This window comes from Martes martes, assembly GCF_963455335.1.
Source record: "Martes martes genome assembly, chromosome: 15".
In the NCBI taxonomy this organism is placed as follows: domain Eukaryota; kingdom Metazoa; phylum Chordata; class Mammalia; order Carnivora; family Mustelidae; genus Martes; species Martes martes.
The window spans coordinates 55,035,660-55,058,747 of NC_137903.1; the positions used below are offsets into that span (position 1 = coordinate 55,035,660).

The 23,088-nt window shown below is 52.1% G+C and overlaps 1 protein-coding gene across 2 annotated transcripts in view; it reads right to left on the reverse strand.

Moving 5' to 3' along the window:
- The window catches only part of VASH2 (vasohibin 2), a 36,353-nt gene extending 13,994 nt beyond the window's left edge, over window positions 1-22,359 (reverse strand). For both annotated transcript variants that reach the window (XM_080823967.1, XM_080823966.1), the window contains exons 1-6: window positions 22,202-22,359; window positions 21,105-21,584; window positions 11,915-12,003; window positions 7,852-7,908; window positions 6,981-7,055; window positions 570-951 (exon numbers count right to left, since the gene is read on the reverse strand). In XM_080823967.1, coding sequence (XP_080680093.1) covers window positions 570-951; window positions 6,981-7,055; window positions 7,852-7,908; window positions 11,915-12,003; window positions 21,105-21,380 — 879 coding nt within the window. In that variant the 5' untranslated portion in view covers window positions 21,381-21,584; window positions 22,202-22,359. The remainder of the gene's footprint in view (window positions 1-569; window positions 952-6,980; window positions 7,056-7,851; window positions 7,909-11,914; window positions 12,004-21,104; window positions 21,585-22,201) is intronic.
- Between the last annotated feature and the right edge of the window lie 729 nt (window positions 22,360-23,088).

Here is a 23,088-nt window from a genome sequence, read left to right on the forward strand (position 1 = left end):
CTTTGGTATTGAGACACCAGGCCAAAATTTTATGCCAAAATGCGTTGCAATTTATAAAGCAAAGCAGAGACAGAAGTGACTCTGCAAAAGATTATAAAGCAGGGTGACCCGCTCCTCCTCGTGTGCCCAGGACCTTCCTGGTTTTACGTACTAAAAATGTCATGTCGCAGGAAACCCCCCAGTTTCAGGCAAACTGGAATGATTAGTCACCCTGTCATAAAGACCAAAACAACAAAACAAAACAAAACGAGAGCCTTAATCTAAAATGACTAACATTTTGGATTTGATTTCACAGGAGGAAATATAGGCCAAGACACTGCTTTAACTGTAACATCTCAAATCGACTTCAGCTCCAGGTTTTGAAGTAGCCTATACAAAGAGAAACTTTAATCGTCCACGTCAAATAGCAAATGATTTGTATTTTTTTTTAAACAGGGTGGTTATTAAGCAAGATAACCTCAAGAAGCTTCTGACCATCCCAGAAACATGGGGCAAGAGGCAAGAGGGAGGGAGACAGAGGACGGGGGTAGAACTCTCTACCATCACTCATTCCCCTCCCCAGCACATACCTTCATTCTCATGTCCCTGGCATATTTCTCCAGCTCCTTCCTTATGTCAGCCCTTAACATCTTGGAGACATTGAGGACCAGCTGCTTCCACTCAATGGGCTGGAAGCTGTGAGGCTCATGGGGAACGTACAGCCCAATCTTGACCTTCTTGACTGTGTGCAGGTACTTCTTGTAGGAGTCTTCAAAGTCGAAGATGAGGTCACTCAGAGTTCGAAAGGTCAACGGCTTGTCCATCAGCTCAGCCCTGCGGCTCATGCCCAGTGAGCCATAGCGGCCATTGCAATAAATCCCCAGCACAACGTGGTGAAAATAGTTTCCTGAGAAGTAGGTTTTAAAGCTGATGGGGAATCGCTCGATGGAAGGCTGTCCATTGGTTAAGTATCTTAGACCATCTGAGTCAAGGAAGAGAAGGGAGGCCTTGAGAATTCAAAGCTTGGACTCCCAGGAGGGAACGTGGTCTGTGTGGCAAATTAACTGTCCATCCCTCTGCCCCTGAGCAGGTCCACATCTAAACTTTCCACGTTAATCCTTTTAGAAAGCATTCACTCAATCTCTTTGAGTACCTATTAGATGATGCAGACCGAAGCCAAATTAAAATGGGACCATGAGAAAAACTTGCCCTCTACTTTAGTAATTAAATAAATGCAAAAAAAATCATGGACTTTCCCCCTCACTTGGTTTTCTTCAGGACATGATGAGTATTAAAGGCTTTTTAAAATGGAATGAGAATGACTTTCTCAGACATTAATTCTGGCTGGAGCCTGTGGGACAGAGCAGGAATTGAAGATCTCTGCAAAGTTCCAGGAGAAAAGTGAAAAACAGAATCAAGGCAAGGCAGTGAGATGGAAAACAAACTGACTAGGTACCTGGGTGGCACCTGGGTTAAGCATCTACCTTTGGCTTTGTCAGATCCCAGGTTCCTGGAATCGAGTCCCTGCTGAGCAGGGAGTCTTCTTCCCCTCTACCCCTCCCCCCCATCATGATCTCTCTCTCTCTCTCTCTGTCATGCCCTCTCTCTCTCTCAAATAAATAAGTAAAATCTTAAAAAAGAAAAAAAAGAAGAAGAAAGAAAAGGAACAGACTGGTCGATTACCTGGACGGGAAGGCATCAGAACAGGTCACAGCTGCCCCTCATCTGCTCCTCTCAGGGGCCCTAGTACACCCACGCCAACAGCCTTGAGTACCACACGGAAAGCTGCCTCCAGCACCCGAACCTCAGGTTCCCCTCATTCCCCAGCACACCTGGCATCACAGATTGGCTTTCTCCACTTATCAGCCCATTTGGGTCGAGCAAATCAGCAAAACTGATACTGTTGTATCAGTTTGGGACCAGTAACTCCACAGGGGCAGCGCCTCGTAACTAACTACCCCACTGACTCCACACCACAAGTACCACCACAGCCTCGAGCCATCTCAAAAATCCCAGGATAACCTTGGCAAGGACCCAGTATTTATGGAGAGGGATGTTGAAAACTCATGGCATCACTTTTCTGCTGAAACCTGTGGTGACTCCAGGGTGATTCTGAGGTAAATAATAATCCAGGTGCTCTCCATGGCGGCCTGTGCCTGCTAAGTGCTCAGTCAGTGGATACGGTTCTCTACACTGAGAATCTGTCTTCACCATTTCTTGCCCCCGCTCCAATGGACTTTCCACCCAGAGACTAGAATGTTCTACTCAAGCCAAAATGTGGTATGTGTCAACTCTTCTGCTTCAGTTTTCACTCTCTCTCCGTCTTCTCCAGACTTGGTCCAAATCCCTTACCAAAGTCCTGCCACAATTCAGCCCCTGATCATTATTCCTTTGTCCAGTTTCATTCCCCCTACACCCTGGACCAGCACACGGACCCACAGTCAACCCAAGACATTTTTGAAGGATATGCTAAGACCATAAAGAATCCACTCCCATGCCCTTGGCCGATATATTCCCTCATAATGGGAAGTCATATAAAACTGAAAGTCTTAAATGACTTTTAAATGACCTTGACGTTACAAAGCTATGAGATCAACTGAACAAAATGGCCCTAAACATACATATTAGCCGCAGCTAATAGCACTGGCTGCTTAATCGCCCAGTGTTATAACCGGGTGTCTCTTTGCGTCTTGTGGGGACGGGAGTTGTGTTTCGCAGGCTGGTGTCTGTCCCCGGGCGTAGCACGGGCCTGGCACAGAGACGTGCTCTGTCAGTGCTTGCTGCAAGGATGACCCTCCATTGCGAGACACCTTCCTTCGACCTAAAAAGACTGCCTCAGTGAGGGCCAGTCCAGATACCCTTAAAAGAAAGAAGCTACCAGAAGCCAGCCCTGAGGGCCGACCCGAGCACAGGGCCTCAGTGTAAGCACAGATGGCTCCTCTCTCTGGTTACCTGCTTTCTCGTCACTTCCTCCTGCGACATGAACTGGCAGGGAGGGAGTGAAATCCCAAGCTTCCGAGGCCCCTGACGTCCACTCCTGCTTGTTTTCCGGGGTGAGTTCTCTGGGGCTGGAAGAAGAGCTTTCTCAGTCGTTTTTTTAGTGATAACGGACCCCCACTGGGCGCGTTATCTCCTGTGCCCGACAGGCTGCGGGCAGGGCAGGGCCGTGGAGCCCGAGAGCAAGAGCGCAGCCCTCTTCTGGAAGCCTGTCGGGGACACAGACTCAAAATGGACACGACACGACCAGGATGGCAGTTCCTCACAAAAAAAAAGAGGAAGGAGAAGGAAGAGTTGCCACATGATCCAGCAACTTCTGGATGTGTACCCACAAGAACTAAAAGCGGGGATGTGGCCGGGGACTTGCACACCCATGTTCACAGCAGCGGAAAGGGGGGGGCGCGATCCCTGTGCCCGCGGATGGATGACTGGACGAACCGAACGTGGTGTATACAATGGAATATCATTCTACCTTAAGAAGTCAGGAAATTATGACGCGTGCTATAACTGGGATGAACCTTGAGGACATTAGGCTTAGAAATAAGCCAGTCAGAAAAGGACAAATACTGTATGATTCCCCTTACTGAGGTATCTGGAGAAGTCACATTCACAGAGATGAAAGTAGACAGGTGGTTGATGGGGGCGGGCAGGAAAACGGGGAGTTAGCGTTCCATGGGCATGGCATTTCAGTTGGGAAAGATGAAGTCCTGGAGACGGCTGGTGCCCATGCTTGCATGACAACAGGAGTGTTCTCAGTGCCAATCAACTGTACACTTAGAGTTAAAATGCTAATTTTATGGCATGACTATTTTACTACGATGAAAAAAACCACATTCACAATATATGTATGTCAAGCCATTATGCTGTTCACCTTAAACTTGAACCGTGCTATATGTCAATGGGGTCAGTGACACTGAAAAGAACCACCCCAGTGTGATGTGTGCTGTGAGAGAGGCAAGCCCAGCGGCCTCTGGGAGAGCAGGGAAGAGGCCATGGGGCGACCACACTGAAATTAGTCTGTGGGACAAGTAGAGTCAGCCACGTGGAGAAGAGGGAGGGAGGCAGGGGATGGGAGAGACCACCAGTCCATTCTGTCACAAGTTGCCATCGCTAGGATTTCTTCCATCTTTATGGCTATCGGGAAGCCTTGGGACCTGGAGTAAGGGAAGGGGACGAGGAAGTGTGGATGAGGGCAGGGAAGTGTCCTGAGCTTTTCTAGGGATGAGGGAGCAGCCATGCCCAAGCTCCTAGAAGATCTACCCAGCATCTAAGCCGCACCATGATTAAGCCCCTTCATGGTCAGCGAGGCCCCCGAAATTGTTGCCAGGATTTAGAAGATGAATCGAAGGTCTTTGTCTCCTGCAGGCCTGTGAAAGTGTGTGCATGAGCAAAAGTAGGGGCTCTTCCTGAATGAATCCTAACTCCAGACTAGCGTCAAACGGGAGAAAACAAGGACAAGACAGGGGATACAGGCTTCCAAGCAGCAGCCAAGCTGACCCGTTTCAAGGTTGTTGAGGTGCTATTTGTTTCCCAGGACCTGCAGAGGGGCCTGTGGGAGACACAGACAGATGACCTAAGTCATGTCCTTCACTGTGCTCGAGAGGAAAGCAGGCCATAGGGATGCTGACAAAGAGCAAAGAGAAAAGACAAAGATGTAACTTTTGGAATTTAGGTCTGTGTTTCTTGCCTGTGTCCAAGAGTCAAATTTCCCTGAGTTCAGCAGTGTGGGCCCCGTTCCTCCACCCGTCCCCGCCTTCCGGGCCCTTCTCTGTAATGTCACACTGGTAAGAATAAAGGAAAACCAAGGCTACACTGTCCTCTGATTTGGACAGGCCCAGAGACCAGTCACAAGTGTTTCCCTCATGACCCAAAAGAGCTGGTTAATCCCAGGAAACCTGAAGTAGTGCTTGGGTTTACACCACGGCGCGGGGACATGGCTACCGTGTAAAGCAAGATGGCCTCCGCCCTGGGGCACCCAGACCTCCGTCAGCAGAGTCTGAAGGTAGCTGGCCTGCCCAGGGAAGGGCCTGTGCACATGCTCTCCTTCACTGACTCCCCCAGCAAACCCCCAACAGCTGTTCACCCCCATCAAACTCACAGGAGGCTCAGCCCAACAGCTGTGACTGACTCCTGCCTCAGAAAGGCCCCCGGAGCCATCTGCGGCCTCCACCCTGTTCTGCCCTCCGGCCGGCTCCCCAGGCACGCGTCTCCTCTCCTTTGTGAGGAGTAGGGAGGAGGTAGGACGGAACTGTGGGGGAAGGGCCACAATAAGGCTCAAGTTCCCATTTTTCAAAGGTCAGCCTGGGCACCTGCAGGCCATCTTTTCCAGACTCGGCCCGCCAGTGCCCTGCAGACTGCAGAGGGCCAGACACTGCGGTTCCCATGAACGTGTCCAGGAGACCAAGCCCACAGACTCCCCCTGTCCTACTGTCCCCGGTCTGATTTTGAGCCACTGGTCCTTCCCCTGACGTCACGCTTGCCTCTTTCTATCCTGGGTTTCCTTCCAGCTCTCTAACTTTCCTTCGTCTCTGTCACGGGCTCACCATGTCCATCTAAACCAAAAAAGGGTGGGATCTCATCCTTGATCTTCCTCTCTTCTCGTTCCTCGAACAGCAGCTACCATTCCCTAAACACGTGCAGAAAGTATGTGCAGCTCCCCGATTCCTATTTCCAGTGCCGATCCCCCTCCTGAGCATCACACTCTCCATACCCACCCCAACATCCGACCCCTGCCCACGTCTCAAATTGAACATACTCAAATCTGAACTCCCATCCCCCTAAATCTGACCCTCCCCGCAAGTCCTTCCTTGGGCGGCAGCACACCTACCCGATCCGCCAGTTTTCCAAGCCAGAAATGTGGGCTCGTTGCCTCTGTCTCCTCTAACTCTTACCACTAGTCAGCCCACAGGTGGGCTCCTCCCTCCACCTTCTCGGCTTCTGGACCAAAGAATCTCACCTCTCCGTCGCCCTCATCCCTCCTGCCCATCCTCCACAAACTACGGCCCAATCCATTGGTTGACTCCCTCCTCATCAACTCCGGCACTCAGTTGGCCTCTGAGTCCTGGAAATTCTATCTCCTTGATGTCCCCTCACCTCTGTTCCCCTGGCCAGGACCATAGTTCAAGCATCACCATATCCCTCAGGGAGCAGCTCCTAACGGGCTTTGCAGATGCAGCTCCTTCTCCAGTCTGCCCTTCGATCTGCCCGAAGAACCACCTCTCTAACACCCATGCCTGGTCGTGTCGTGCCTCTGCTGCCGAGCTTTCTCGGGGGCTGCCCTAGCCTTTGGGAGGAAGGTCACACTTCTCAGCACAGCACTCAAGGACCAACTGGTCTTTCCTGGGACCACCTCCCAAGGTCACGTCTTGCTGCATTCCCTTGTCACTGTCCCTTCCAGCCAGCCACCCCAAGGGACTACAAGTTCCTTTGCTCTTCTGTCAGATCATGTTCTACTTCCATCATAGCTTTTTTGTACCATATTCCCCTCAGGCTAAGGAGCCAGGAGTCTGGCGGAAAATGGAACAGAAAGTATGGCAGAGCCCAGACCCTTGTTTCAACTCTACATTCTGTGGAGTCAAGACTCTAAAGTGTCTCGTCCACAACCCACTCTTAGAAATTTCCCCAGAGATGCCTTTGGATAACCCCATTTCCCCTTGAGTGTCTATCCTGTTGCAATGCCAGATAAATGCAAAAAATAATGATACATGCTCTCTCCGTGGTCCCTCTAAGTTGGAATTCCCCTCATAACTAGTGCATCTGGCCTGAGAGCTGGGCCTGGGGCAGGCTGCAGGGAACGTTAACAATGAGCCAAGGAGCCAGGCTCTGATCTGGTTCAACTCCAGAAGGTCAAAGTTAAAGAGAAGCACCAGGGGGAGCTTGACCCTTTGTCCCAACCAGACAACGGGCATCATCTCTGTGAGTCTGGAACAACGAAGGCACCATGGGCCCCACAGGGAGGCCACCATCTATGAAGTAAACTTGAGCAAACATAACTTTAAGGATACATCCCCAGGATGACCGCTTCAAGGCATTTGATAGGCAAGGACTCCCGAGTCATTTCTCTCGCTGTTTCCATTAACCTGTAGGGTAGAGCACAGCAAAGCATCTCAGGACTGATTTGATTATGCAGTCTGTCTGTCTGTCTGTCAATCCATCAGCGTGCCAGTCTCCACACCAGGTGACATGCAGGATTATAGAGGGAAAGGGGACAGCTTGCTGTGCAAGACGGAACCAAAGCACATCTGGACCTGGCAGAACTAAATTCCTAAATTCTCCACTCCTCTCTCCAAGAGTTGGTTCCGGGAGCTTAGTGCCTGTATGCCGTGGCGTACTCTCACGGCCCCAGGACGAGGGGCATTACAAAGAGCAATGAAAGGAGGTTCCATAAAACAAACTTCAGGGGCATCTGGGTGGCTCAGTTGATTGTGTCCGACTCTTGATCTCAGCTCAGGTCTTGATCTCAAGGTTGTGAGTTCAAGCCCTGCACTGGGCTCCGCACTGGGCGCGGAGCCTACTTAAAAAAAAAAAAAAAAAAATGATACACTCTGAAATTGCATTGCCAAAAAGAAGCCTGAAACTGTGACGCTGGGTGTGGAGCCTATTCAAAAAACAAAACAAAACAAAACAAAAAAAACAAAAACCAACGCCCAGGCCTCCTGTACCTCCATAAGAGTTAGTATCTCCCACAGAGCTTAGCTGTCTGTGTGGCCCAGCCCCTAGCCCCACAACCAACCTGGCCATGGGGCACCTCCCCTCCCCCACCCCTTACAGACCAGGATGTCGGAGCAGGGGATACAGGGATAAAGGGTGGGAGAGGGAGTTGACAGCTTTCAAGTGGAGAGTGGCCCCCTGGCCCACGGATCGTGCACCACTTACCCACTCAGCGGTCTCATCTTCCTAATTTCAAAGAACTGGGTCCCTGTGTGATTGTATCTGGGTGAAGTGTGTAAAGGGAAAGTGATAGAAAACTCCAAAGATCCCGGTGACTCAGAGGGGAAGCCATGCATTGATTTCTCAAAGGGATGAGGAATGAGGAGTGAGGGGCTTTCCAGAAAGTGTCCAGTAGCCACAAAGTAGCCAAGAGCCTCTTAATCCTCGCCGTCCTTCCCTTGAAAATCTAATTTCTAACTTAAGCTTCAAAACACCTTGGACCTTTATAATAGCTATTTTCAGTCTTCTCTGTATTCCATTTGTTGAATACATGTCTTAATTCACTTATCAGACTACACGCTCCTTGGGAGTTAGGACCATTTATTTATTATCTTTATAGCCCCCACAAAGGCTGGTACAAGTCCAACATATTCCAGTTAGCAAATGTTGTTAAATGAATGAGGAATAAGTGAATAGACGGGTGGACAGATGGATGGACAAATGGGTAGGTTGGTGGAAGGGTGGACGGATGAAGGGAAGGAAGGAAGGATGAATGGAATTGATGGGATGGAAAGGTGGGTGGATGGATGTATAGATGGATGGATGGTGGGTAGATGGAAAGAATGAATAGAATGGAAGGGTGATGGATTGGCAGGTGGATGGATGGAGGATGGATGGATGGAGGAGTAGAGTAGATGGATGGATGGATGGATGGACGGATGGAGGAGTAGAGGTGGATGGAGTAGAGTAGATGGATGGTGGATAGATGGATGGATGGATGGATGGAGGAGTAGAGGTGGATGGATGGATGGATGGAATGGATGAAACGGAAGGGTGGATGGATGGATGAGTTAGGCAGGTGGGTGGCTGGATGGACAGATGGATGGATGGAAGGGAAGGATGATGGATAGAAGGATGGGTGGATGGCAGTAGGGTTTCTCAATAGCGTCTAGTCTCTGTAGCAAAGCTCACTGTAGAGACATCACCTTCATTTCACTGGACTGTTACTAGACAATGGTTACTAAGTCTGGGAAGATGACACTATTACCCACAACTTGGGGTTTAGCTGGTTGCCCAGAAAGCCTAAGGGACTGGCAAGCCTGTGCCAGGTCATTCTGAAGGAGACCAAAGTTTTCCTGATGCCATGCTCTCGCAGACTAGATCTTGATTTTTTTTCAGAGCCTAAAGAAAAGTTGCTTTACACATTTCTCTTCCTTGCCTCAAGCAAAATCCTATAGAAAAAAAGCACGTGGTGGGAAGGTGCTCATGAATGGAGAACTTGTAACACTGGCGGGGGTAGGAGAGTAGATGTGTGACCCTATTGCGGTACGGGCAGTGGCAGCAGGGGGCGCTGAGCACCCTTCCAAGGAGGGTTAGGATCCCCTCCTGGCACGGGGATGCCTAGACACTCAGACACAAGCTTGCATAACAACTACTGGGCAGGGGTCATGATAAGCAGACCCTGGGCCCCACCCCTGGAGATTCCAACTTCAGGCCATGGTCCTAACCCTTAATGTCATTAAGAGTCACCCTACCCTGCCTTGGACTGCTGTGTTGGAGGTTCCAGGGTGACAACTGGAAGATGATTTTAACAAGCTCACCAGGCTGGAAATTATCAGCTCAGGCCATAAGAAGAGCCCATCACTGTATCTAGGCTTGCCCAGCTTTTGAAAAATACAATATAAAAAATCTTCGAGGGAAAAGAGAAAAATGAGGGACTATGTATCTTCATGGTAAAACGATTTTTTTTTTTACTTGACCCAAGACTTCATTCCAACCGTGAGATTCTTGGTATATTTAAAGTAGAATTCAGTGGGCCAAAATTCTACCCGTATGCATAACTTTCTCCCTGTTCATAGATCTAGTCTATACACCTAGTGTGTAAGGTGAGACAAACCCATAATAAAATAACAAAAATTACCTGGCCTTCCCTTCTCAGTTCCTTACAGTTACGAGCCCCAGAAGGTGAGTTGGGGGAGTGGAGGGAAGCCTCTTGTAAACGTTGCCTTCAGAGTGAGGGACTTACTGAGCCTGAGCTGACCCTCAGAAGGCCTCTCCTCATGCAGCAGAGATCGGGGGCACCTGTCTTTCCAGAAGCCCATGCTTCTGGGCCAACAACCCGGTTACGTTATGGGGTAGCGTCAGCATAACTTTCACATGCGCTGGGAAACCAAAGAATTCACTGGGCTCGTTTTATGGTTGTATTTGCTCTCTTGCAATGGTCTGGAACAGAACCTGCAATGTCTCCGAGGTGTGCCTGTGAAAGTCTGCTCAGAAGACAAAGAGGTCACGCTCTGTCTTCTTTGTGCAGTGGCTCCGCTGGCCAGGGGACCAAAGGACACAATCCCAGCAGACTGCTGCATTTTCCCTTTTCCGGCCCTCTCTGTGGTCAGTGATCTAGGTCAGTGACCATCGTTATGGGTCAGAGAAGAAAATGAAAAAGCAGATCCTTCAGGCAAACTATGAAAAGTTGGCTGAGAATGTGCTGTAGGGTTTCTGGGCAAATGATCAAAAGTAGTGCACGTGTACATTTGTCCCCTATCAGGGAATCCCCATCATTCCCTTTCATCTCTGGCTGCCTGATCCTTGTGAAGATCATGTCCTAGATGGAAGTGGGGAGCTCTTCTAATTTCTGTCCCCTTCTGGAATGTTCTGTGAAAAGTCAGTCACACCCAGGAAAGCTTGGCTCTTGGGGCCCAGGTCTGTCCTGGCAGAAGTTTATACTATGTTCCCCAGGGGTCCCAGTTTGGGGGTCAGCACCAATAGCTGATAGCCTGCTCAAGGTTAGGACTGTTGGCTTCAGCCCTGAAGGCTGGTGCCAACTCGCCCTCTACTATGGCTTCAGGATTCCATGCATGGGAGATGCCAGGCAAGGGAGGCGACTGCCTGTGAAGTGAGAACTGAGAGGCTAATGATGTAATCTGCCTACCCAAATCAGTAGCAATTGGTGTTACTCCCCTCTGGTATGCCCCTCCCTTCAGCGAGGACACAAAAATCCACAGGAAGGATTCCTGCATGTAGCACAGAGAGGAAGGGCCTCTTCTGGGGCACGCGGGACAAGTGTGCAGTGCCCCATGAAATCCTTTCTGCTGAATTCTATGTCTCTGGGGACAAAGGACAGACGTCAGCAGAGAACTGACCTCTTGGACAACGTGCTGGGGGTCAGGGTGCCAAGAGCGGCCTCAGTAGGGCATCTGATGCTGGCTTAGTTCTGAGATGTTCACGGACGCAGGCAAGTGGTCAGTCCCTCTCACGGACGCAGGCAAGTGGTCTGTCCCTCTCACAGACACCTCTGACAGCCCAACTCACGTTCCTAGACGGAAAAATTCCTAGCCCTGAAAAAAATACCCGCAGTGGCCTATGAACCAACCACCTCTGCTCCTTTGTTCTTACAGTGTTACTGGTGCGGGCCCACAGAACAGAACTAATCCTGGCTATAAGCAAGCCAAGGCCCCGGGCAGAGAGAAGGACCAGAGTCGGACTGGTCTGAATTCAGCCTGCACCCGCAGGGCTCCTCTGTGCTTCTCCAAGTTCACATGAGGGGAGAGGACCCCCATCCCAGGGCCGCATTTCTTCCTGCAGACAGGAGCAAGGCTGCTGGTCTGGGGCACCTGAGGAGCCAAAGGCAATGCCAGGTGGGCCTCCTACAGACCATGAGCAGTCATGATGACGGCAGAAAAGTCAGAAAGGAAAGAAAAAGAGCAGAAAAAAGCCCAGAATGGAAGAGGGAGAAAGACGGACAGTAGAGGAAGAGAGGAGGACGGAAACAAAGACAATGAAGGAAGGGAGGGGGAGGGGAGGAAGGAAGATGGACTCCGGGCGGCCACTGCTGCCTCACTGTGCCTTGCCCTCCCAGCCCGCACCTGCCTAACAGGGTAAAGGTCTGATCATGGCAAGTACATTCCCCCATAATCATGCCTTCAAGACTCACACGGGGGCACCCCTCTATGTCTGGCCTCACCAACCTTAGAGAGCATTTGCTGACCAGCCAGGGACAGACCTGCCACCAGGCTCGAGGTCACCATGCCCGTCCCCGCGGGGTCCGCCCAGACCCTGGTTGGAAGGATACTGTAGTGTCTTCATGTAGGTCTGGATTGCCTGGAGCCAGTCTGGGATCGTCATCGACAGCCTGTAGTTCGGAACCTGGGGCACTGAAGGCTGCAAAGCAGTAGAGAGAGAACTCTTCATCGAGGACATGCAGCGGGCCCAATGTCCGGGGGCAGCCACGGGGCAGGAAGCACAGCAGACGGCCGCCCGCACAAGGTCTCCCCAGACCACGGGGTCCCTCGAGGAAGCTCCGCTCTGCATACGCTCTGCCCTGGGGCACCACGGCTCTCTACGGCCCTCTGTGTTTTGTGAATGTGAACGCAACCTGCCTCCCCACGGGGGCCTCAGCGTCATCTCCTCGAAGCCAAGGATGCTCTCTGTAGTGTCCCCCACTCGGTCTGGCCCAGGGTGTTCACAGGCGCGCCCCAGTCACCCTCACATTTTTACTGCATGGCTACACCTTTTGCTGCATGGCTGGTATGACCCATTACACTCCGGGACACCACCGAATGCAAGACCTATGGTGCCCTGCACTTGATCTTAGCTAAAAGGCCGAGAAGCGATGAGACCTATGGTGCCCTGAAGGAATGCAACCAGGTGCCACACATGCCTTCCTTCGGTCCTCAACACCATGGCCATCGAGGCCCCTCCCCGAGTCTGGCCCAGTAGATTAGCAAAGACCCCCCTCTCGCTGTGACTCTCCCTAGGTAAGGGCAGCCCGTCTGAGTCATGAGCCCTGTGGTCCCCTGGCCGGTGGAGTGTCTATGACTGAGCGCACGAAGCTCTAACTGCTGCCGGGAAGAGAAGAGAACAGCAGGTGACACTGGGTGGGGGGGGGGAGGGCGGGGAGTGCCTCTTCCCAGGAGTTTAGAGCTCAGACGCCAGCTCTGAGACACCAGGCAGCTCTGAGCACCGCTGCCAACGAGGCCAAAAGCGAGCACAAGCGGGGGCTTCTCACCCAGCCCGTCTCTTCCTGGGAAGCGAGGGATGAGGGACGGCGTGTGCTTTCCTCCCCCTGTGCGCGTCTCAGTCCCTGAAGCTCAGCCTCCGGCGGGGCGGGGCTGGGGGTGACAGAGGCACTCTGTCCCCGTGAGCCTGGGGCTCTAGGAGAGCTGCTGCCCCAAGGAAAGGGGAGGCTCCTCCAGGCGTAAGCCACTTAGGGAGGAGCAGAAGCGGCCGCAGGGCGGATTAGTTCATCCTCGAGAAAACAGGGAAAGGGAGGCCCTGGGGATTTAGTGCTTAGCTGACGGTGAAGCTGCTGGTGGAGACACTCGGGGACAGTGCTGGGCCGCCTGGCTGGGGCCCAGGGACAGACACCGCCAGAGGGCACGCTCTGGCTCTCTCCCTGCTCTCCAGGCTCGGGCCTGCAGCGACCAACATGGGAGGGTGTGCGCCCCTGGGCCTGTGGCGGGGCCCTTCCCTACTTCTACAGCTTCCACACCTTCCACAGGTTTAGCTGCATTTACTAAAAATGCTACTTGACATTCGTTTCCTCTCAGTGCTTCTCTTTTCTCTTGGCTTTGCAACTTTCTACTTCGCAGCAACTGCCCCTTTGGCAGAAAGGAAACGAATCACACATCCTACTCCACAGCCAAGGTGCTGAGTGTGTGTGTGTCTGTGTGTGAATGCGAGGGGGTGTGTGTACACACACACACACACACACACAGCTGTTCTGCAAACTACATTTTGTTTACAACATATCCACTCAAATCACATTTCTGTCTTGGAGAGTAATTTGGGGGAGCAAAAGGTTCCAATGGGACCATTCGCTCACGTGACCCTGCCCCGTGCGCAGGTGCGCGTGCACACTGAGGAAATGTATTATGTGTTATGAAATATTTCCTTGTCTGGTTGCCCTTACAAACACTAGAAGCGTCAATCTTGCCCTTGCTTTTGCAGTAATATCCGCTGATCTACCCATACCTGGAATTCTGCGTAAGGATGTGCCAGAGATGTCACGGAGAAGTGAGGAGAGAAGGGGAGATGTGACAAAACATTTCTTTAGCACCTGCTATGTTCCAAGCTCTAGGCCAGGGACGAGGGCACACGGAGACGGAGGAAGGACGGAGGGAAATGAGACAGCATTAAGGCACATTCTGTGTATTTCTACCCAGAAAAGTGCTGTTTGATTCTGTTTAATACAAAGGATGGGAAGAGCATGCGGAAATAACCCCAAAGAATCACCAATCACCCAAGGGATCCTCAGAGGGGTGTCCCTTGGCCAGAGCCCTACCACAGCCAAGGGACTTGGTTCAGAGGTGGCTGTGGGGACCAACCACCAAATTATTTCGACTCCCCCAAGCCCAACAGAGCCCACAAGACCCAGATGGTGGGGTGGGAAGCAGGCAGCAGCTGGTCCTCAGAATAGCAGCCCGGTGGCGCCCAGAGGCTTTGAAAAACAGCTGCCTGGTTACCTCAGACCCGGCTGAGAGCGTGCGGGAGCTGTGGCCACATTCCACCAGCCCCAGCTGGGGAGCAGGGCTGCGAGGGGGAGAGGAGCTGAGACAGCTGAGGGGCTGATGTCATCAGGCTACAACTCACCCTGCTGTCTGGGACGGCTGGCTGGGGCTCAGGCTGGCGGCCAGCTCCCAGCCAGCACCTCAGGCCGCCAATGCCCCCACAGGACAATGCACTGTACAAACCAGGCGAGTTCCTTGGCTGCTAATTATGAGACAGACACAAGATCCGAGTCCCTGGTCTATCACCTACTCGCTGCGGACCCTGTTGAGCTCCATGACCTCTCTAAGCCTGTTTCTTTCCTGATAAAATAGGAAACTATCACCTATTTCGAACCGTCCGGGCCGGTTGTGAGGACTGTAGGACCTAATATACAAAGCCGGCAACTTGGCATTGGCGCTTGGTACTCTGGAAGGGCTGGCTACGTTAGTCTTCATTACTGATGTGGTTTCGGGATCTAGCGTGGGGAAGCCTGGATGGTCTGCACTTTCCTGGAACTAGAAGACAGAGTCAGCAGGGCCTGAGTGTCTGCACACTCGACGTGGAACATCGCAAAGATGCCTCCTCACCCCAGTGGAAGAGAACACAGTCACTTCCCCCTGCAGACACGTCTTGACCAGGAGCTAATATCCTTCATTCGTGAAGAGTTCATTCAAAGTTTTAAGAAAACTCTTCAGGGGCCCCTGGCTGGCTCATCCGTACAGCATGCAACCCTTGATCTCGTGATCATGAGTTCAAGCCTCGCATGGAATGTAGAGGTTACTTAAAATAATAAAAAAATAAAAGAAAACTCTTTGGTCTTTAATGAAAAAAAAAAATGTCCCGAAAGGTAGAAGCAACCCAAATGTCCTTTGACAGGTGAATGGATAAACAAAATGTGGTATAGGGGCACCTGGCCGGCTCAGTCAGTAGAGCGTGTGACTCTTGATCTTGGGGGTCATGAGTTTGAGCCCCATGTTGGGCATAGCTTATTTTTTTAAATATGGTATATACATACAATGGAATATTATTTGGTGTTAAGAAAGGACATTTTGAGGGACGCCTGGGTGGCTCAGTTGGTTAAGCTGCTGCCTTCAGCTTAGGTCACGATGCCAGAGTCCTGGGATCGAGTCCTGCATCGGGCTCCTTGCTTGGCAGGGAGCCTGCTTCTCTTGCTGCCTCTGCCTGCCACTCTGCCTGCTTGTGTGTACTCTCTCTCTCTGACAAATAAATAAAATCTCCAAAAAAATAAAATAAAATAAAATAAAAATAAAATTTAAAAAAAGGACATTTTGACACAAGCTACAACGTGATAAACCTTGAGGACATACTAAGTGAAATAAGCAAAACAGGAAAGGACAAATACTATATGATACGTCTTACACCGTCATCCCCCTTTACCCGCGGGGCATACATTCTGAGAACCCCCCACAGATGTCTGAATCTGCAGATAGTGCCAAACCCTAAATATACTGTTTTTTTCCCCATGCATACATATACCTATGATAAGGTTTCATTTATAAATTAGGCCTGGTAAGGAGATTAAAACAATCAATAAAATAGAACAAGTATAACAACATACTGTAATAAAAATTATGTGAATATGATCTTTCTCAAAATCTCTAATTGTAGTATATTCACCCTTCTTGAGATAGGAGGTGATCAAATGCCTACATAATGAGATAAACCGAGGGGAATGATGCAAGGCATTGTGACCTGGCGTTAGGTTACTGTTGACCTTCTGACCAAAGGTCAGAAAGAGGATCATCTGCTTCCAGAGGGCAGGGAACCATGGATGACAGAAACCGTAGAAAGCGGAACAGTGGAGAAGAGAGGCCAACTGTCTGCGGCTCCCACAGCGATCAGATTCATACAGACAGAAAGCCCAAGGGCGGTTGCCAGGGACTGAAGGGTGGGAGGAAGAGGGAGTGAGCGTTGAATGGGTACAAAGTTTCAGCTAGGGAAGAAGGAAATCTTCTGGAGATGGAACACAACAGTGTGAATTACTTAATGCACAGAACTGTATGCTTAAAGGTGGTTAAAAGGGTAAAATTATGTTATGTATATTTTACCATAACTTTAAAAACAGTCATGAAAACACAATTCACAAAAAAAGTGAATAAATATTCGAAATAAAATTTCAGGCTCACTAATAATTTAAGAAATGCAAAGTAAAGGGGCGCCTGGGTGGCTCAGTGGGTTCAGTGTCTGCCTTCGGCTCAGGTCATGATCCCAGGGTCCTAGGATCGAGTTCTGCATCGGGCTCCCTGCTCAGAGGAGAGCCTGCTTCTCCCTCTCCCTCTGCCTGCTGCTCCCCCTGCCTGTGCTCTCTCTCTCTGACAAATAAATAAATAAAAGCTTAAAGGAAAGAAATGCAAAGTAAAGCCACTGCAAAATGCCATTTTCACCTCCAATCAGTAGAGCTATTCTGAAATGTGGACACCTAATGTCGATGGGGATGCTCTTATAAGGCACAATGGGAACATAAATCGCTACAACCGTTTTATAAAATGCGCTTGGCACGCTCTTTTTTTATCTTCTCCTTGACAGACCCTAAGAGTCCCTCCTCATGTTATTTTCCCCTGTTTCACCTGAAACCCCAGGCTAGATTTTCCACGGTCCTTCCCCTCAAGGTTCCTGCTGCCTGCCGCCGGCCACCAGCCCCTCAAGTCACAGCCCAGCTGATGAAGGCGGAATCCAGAGGGAAGAGATCAAAACCAGCCTCTCTACCCAGGCACTGCGGTCTGGGGCCCTGGGAGGTGGGGGGCAGGAAGTAGGAATGGGCTTCCCGGGAAGATAATTGTTCAAGAATACCGAAACGAACCACGGGCAAGGATCCGTGGTCAGGCTCTTTCTCATCCCATTCTCGGCAAACAGAATCACCCGTCCAAAGAATGCAGAAATGATGTCAGTGGACAAGGAGGCAAGCCAGAACACTGGGCACCAGGAATCTTTAACCAGAAAGAATGAGAAGAAAGCAAAGCCTTTTGCCGTCCCTGCTCTGGAAGAAACAGGTGCCTGTGCAGACACACCAGGCAACTCGGGAGAAGCGGCACAGAACATCACTCCCGAGCCCAGGATGGGGCCCAGGCCTTCGCATCACGGGCAGCCAGGAGCCGGTTGAGGGCGGCCTGGTATGGAGCTCTGGGGGGTCTCAACCTTGGGCCAAGTGGGAAGGACAGACCATGGTTCCAGAGGCAGGAGTGTGTTGCCTGTGTGAGCTAGCAGGGGACAGAAGTGGGCCCTGACCACAAACTCTCCCTGCACAGTCTCACACCTCTCTGCTCAGGCAAAGCTAAGTCCTCTAAAAGTGAATTCTTTCCTAATTTAGAACCGACATGAGAATGAGGCACAAAAACATGGGGTCTTCAAGAAACGATCGCTGTTTCCTGCTGATCCCATTCTGGCTGCCCCTTGGAGAGTTCAGCTCGGCCGGGAGGGAAGGAGGAGGAGCGGTTTCCTAGCACACCTTGCTATCTTTTCTGGGCCAGCCACTCTCTCTGCCTCTCCCTTCTCTTCCTTTACATTCTCCGACTGACTCTGCTGCTTTTTCATACTTTCTGTGAAAAGCCCCCGCCTTTACCTAGTCAGCTGCTGACTTGGACCCAGTAACCACCAGGGGCGAGGCCTGCAGTCACACATTTACAAGGAGGCTCGCAGAAGGGGTGAGGCCCCAGACCCCTGATCCCCTCACCTCCCACTCCCGCCCCCGCCCAGGAGGAGGCACCTGGACCTATGGGCAGAACTTCCCATGGCTGTTCACAAAATGTCCTGCAAAGAAGTATCATTCAGTCCTCTTAAAGCTCTGGTACCTTCCCCTGTCCTCCTTTGCTTCTTAGTCTATATCCAGTTGCCAAAAAAGGTTAGCCTCCCTGAAACTCTCCAACCCTCTACCACTGCCCCACCACTCCTCTTTTTTTTTTTTTAATTTTATTTATTTATTTGACAGAGAGAGAGATCACAAGTAGGCAGAGAGGCAGTCAGAGAGGGAGGGGGAAGCAGGCTCCCCGCTGAGCAGAGCCCGATGCGGGGCTCAATCCCAGGACCCTAGGATCATGACCCGAGCCAAAGGCAGAGGCTTTAACCCACTGAGCCACCCAGGCGCCCCCACCATTCCTCTTCTATACGAAGTCCTCAGCAAGACACTTGCTAAAGGAGAAAAGGACACAGACCCAAAGGAAAAAGTCTGCCCAGCTGAGTGAGAGAACAGCCCTTGGACTGTTCAAAGAAGTGGTCCCCGGAACCAGGAGCTGTTTTGAAGCTGTTTTCCGTCTCAGGACCTAGGTAGGGGTCAGGGGTTGGGGAAGGTCAGGACCTGGGAGAAGGGGATACGGAGATGCAGTCGGAGAACACGCTATTATAATGCCACGAAAGAGAGAGAAATGTTAAGTTCAGGTTCAAAGAGCCAAGGTCCGTGTTTGGCCTGGGGTTTTCCCGGCTTGGCAGGAGTTCTGCTGTGACTTCAGGTTACTGTGAAAAGATAAGACGGTGTGGTTGCTATGTAAAAAAGGGAACTTTTTTTTTTTTTTTTAAAGAACACATCATTCAGCCACAATAATGGAAACATCAGGTACGGGTCTCAGGGAAAAGTAATCTGTGTTTTAAACTGCTCAGACAACATTAAGAATATTGTGTTTTGTAGGTGCTTATTTTAGAGGACTGACTGCTGACAAACTAGCAAGTGTCCTAGAAAGAGGGTGAGGAGAGTGCTTTGATCTGGGAACTGTGACACTAAGACACAGTGAAAGGAGCTACGTAAGGACAAAGAACTAAAGGGAGATGCAGAATGACGGCAGGTCACAGTCCTGAGGACTTTTTCAAAGTCAACTCTGTTGTCACACAGATCAGCATTGGAGACCTGGAGACGCGAGGGTCATATCCTCAAGGGACTGAAGAGCTGGAAGGAACTTGATATGAAATCTTGTCTATTCCCATTTTACAGATGAGAAAACTAAGGCCAGATTTTTTTTTTTTTTTTGAGTGAGTGACTGAAGCCACAAAGCCAGAGGCAGCACAACCAGGACTAGAATTCAGTCCCTTGATTTTTACTCCAAGAAGGCTGTGTTGTAACATTCTAGGGAGCTATGAATAGTGAAGGAGGTAGGGGTGCGCTGCTCTGATTCAAAGGGCAGCCCAACAATTAGTGGTAACATGGGGCTGAAGGTGAAAAAGGAGAATTTCTGTGGCACTGAAGACAAGAGTTTCCCAACCACCAACACCCAAATCTGGCCAGGCCCTGGGCGAGCTGCCCTGTGAGGTGATGAGCTCCCATCCCCACGAGGTCTCTGGGAAGAAGAAGGGATTCTGCTGAGAGTGGGGAGAGCAGTCTCCACCAAAACAGACACTTCCTGATTCCTATGGAGAAAAGGGGTCCGCACACACAAGGCCAGGAGAGAGGCAAAGCCACAGTTAGCAGTAGGGTCAGCTGTCGGGAGCTGAATTAGATTTGCAGCATGGGACAGCAGGAACAGGCTTCTGTCCCCCTGTGGCCACCTCTCTTCCAGGGCTAAAGGGCTCCCAGGTCCTCCTTAAGTAAAGCAAGGCTCAGTCAAGTAAGGACAAAAAATCTGAAGTAAGGACAAAAAAATCTGCCAGCCAAGACCAGCGTTGTTCTCCTGCTCAAGGAAAGCCTAGCAGGGGTAAATCACAGCTGGTAACAAAGCAGGAAAGGTCTTCATTGGGCATAGTGAAGGTCTCCTTGACCTGCTGCAAAAAAGCACTGACTGACTGCGACAGGAAGCTTCTGGGCCCTATCACTCCCCCCAAGGGCACACACAGCTCTCTGGCCTGCAGGGCTCAGATGCTCAGGTCACCAGATGCTCCAGGTTGGGGACTCAGCCAGATGGCCTCTCAGGTCTCAGGTCTGGCATTCCTAGACCAGCCCAGAAATCTTCTTAGCCACACCAGTGTCCCCAGGGGGCAACGAAAACCATCTGCCATGCCATCACCCCCAGGCTCTGCAGCATTTCTCTGCAGCTTGCTTTCTGAGGACTCATAGAGTGACCACCACACATCTCCCTCCCTCCGTCTTACTAACTATACCCTTGGCCACCAGACTCAGTCTGCTCGCTGGCTTCTCTCCAAGGTAGAAAGAGTTTCGCTCCTGAGCCTCCATCTCTATCCAGGGAGACTAATGCATCATGTGCACTGGAAAGTCCCTTTTAAGCAATAGCCAAACTATTCTTTTTTTTTTTTTTTTTTTCTTGGAGCTCAGATAAGCTGAGAAAAGAGACAGTTCACTGCTTTGCAAGTTTCAGAGGTGAAAGTCACTGTCATGAAAAAAAGAATTGGCAAAAAGTCTAGAAATGATTCACGCTGAGAAGTCTGACTGGTTGATTGCAAAATTCATTCACAGCCTGATAAATCATTTGCAAGGGAGAGACAGGGAAGGAGGAAAAGTAGGGTGGGGGGGGCGGGGTCTGAGCATTCTTGGCAACACTGGTGTTACCTGGTGGCTACCAGGTGGCTTATAGCTTTTGCTGGAGGAGGTGATGGGGGTAGCAAACAGAGTTTGGCTGGAGATTCAAAGAACCCTTGGCACCACCAGACCACACAGTCCCGGGACGGCAAGCCCTCCGTCTCTCCCTCCCCCATTTCTAAGGCTTCCAAGACAAACCTCTCAATTAAGTAAAGGGGGTGGGGACCGGTCTGGAAGAATGGGGGGGCATAAGGGAGTCCAGAACCGGACCAGGAAAATGGACATCGCCTCTACTTGCTATGCAGATTGAAGTGTTCCCATCACTGCCCACCCCACCCTGTCCATCGAAGCCTCTGACCTTTGCCAAGAAGGTGGCGTTCCTGATGGCGCCCACCATTTCTCCCCCCTTGGGGTGCACCTTGGCCACGTGCATCCACATGCGCTCCCAGGTGTGGCTGTCGATGGGGAAGCCGCTCTTGTTAACGTGAAACAGCACCCCGCCGTCTTTGTCCTCCTCCTCCGAGCCCCCACTGGTGGCGAGGCTCACGGGCCGCGCGTGGCTGCTCCGGGACCGGGTGCCTTTGACGCCTTTGGGGTGGGGGCAGCGGTGAGTGTCGGCCGCGGAGCCGGTCATGGTGGGGCCGGGGCGGGGCGGGGCGGGGATGCGGGGGGCGCGCGGGGGCGGCGGCGGCGGCGGCGGCGGCGGCGGCGGGGGGCGTGTGCGCGCGGGCGCGGCACGGGGATCAGCGCCCCGCGGGGACTGCCTTCTCCATGCCTCTGGCTGCCGCAGGACGCGCGAACCGGGAGCGGCGGCTGGAGCTCCGCTTACGGGCCGAGCCTGAAATCAGTGGAGAGACAGCACACACCACGGGTAAGTGGACACCAAAGGCGGGGGTCACTGTGTCCAACGGCGGTGGCGCCTCGGAGTGGCCCAGCGTCACTCCCCGCTCCCCCCCGCGTGCCGACAGACCCCTCCAGCAATTGCCCACGAGCTTGCAGCCCTGCAATTCCCGAGGAAGGCGACTCGAATTTTGCCCCCAAGCTTCACACCCGCCCCCAGACACCCGGAGGGGGATCCACGGAGCGTGGAGGGTGCGGAGTGGACGGTTGGGAGAAGAAAGACAGCTCGTGCTGCGTGAAGGAGCAGGAGGTCCCCGCAAGGCTCCACGCATTCCTTGGTGCCAGATGTGGCAGAGCGCCAGTCGCGCCCAGAACGTACCGGCACGTGAGCGCCCGGGCTGCCGCGAGGGCGCAGCAGCAGCCTCGGCTTGCAAAGGCGGCCGCATTTCGGCCCGGAGGCCCTCCCGGAGCGCGTGGGCGAGGACCGGCTGCGGCCCCCAGGCGCCGGTGCAAGTGGCGCCACCCCCACCCCTCCCCGAGTTCCAGCGCCAGGCACCCGGGGGACTGGCTGCGGGCGGGGCGCGAGGCGGGCGCGCCGCAGCCCCCCGACCCTACCTCGGGCCGGCCAGGGGCCTCATGGCCGCGGAGCTTCTCCGGGCGGCGGGGGCGGCGGGGGCTGCTGCGGCGGCTGCGGGTGCTGGGCCTGGGCCTGGGGCTGCTGGGGCTGCTGCGGCTGCTGGGGCTGCTGCAGCCGTCGCCTCATTCCATGTCCCATTCTCGAATGTTATTCTGTGACATATAACCGAGTCACCCGGGCGGCCGCCGATGTTCTGAACGCGTCCATTGGCCACCGCAACAAAGAGGGGCGGGTCCCGGGCTCGGGACTCTACAACCGGGAGCTCCGCTACGCTCTGATTGGCTCCGGGGATTCCCGGGCAGGAGAGGAGAGGAGCAGGGGGAGCTCGGCGGCCACGCGAAATCCAATCGCTGTCTTGTCCTGGAGCCCCGCGGGGCTGGAGCGTTTGTCCACCGGGCTTAAGACCGAGTTTCCCCAGGGATGGTGGCCCTGCGAAGGTTTGCAACTGTGGGAAGCAGAGGAGAAACAAAGCCACCCAAGAAGCGACCCCAAGGTGTGGGAGGGCTTGTCCTTAGAACTTCGTTCCCTGAGGAAGGCTGGACAGTCACCTGCCCCTGGCAGGGAGTGATGGACGGTTTAGGCAGGGGCTGTCACACGAAGGCACAAAATTAAATCTTTCTTTCTTTCTTTCTTTTTCTTTCTTTCTTTCTTTCTTTCTTTCTTTCTTTCTTTCTTTCTTTCTTTCTTTCTTTTAAATCTCACATTATAGATTTTCCAAATCCAACAAGGGAGCACAGCATGTACCTTTTGACATTAGTCATGATGAATAAATTCCTTTTAGACCCATGCTGACATGCGCTGGACCCAGGAGGTCAGCCAGGCCCCAACTATTCTCTCACAGTTAGAGCAGGGGCTGGAGAGTTAC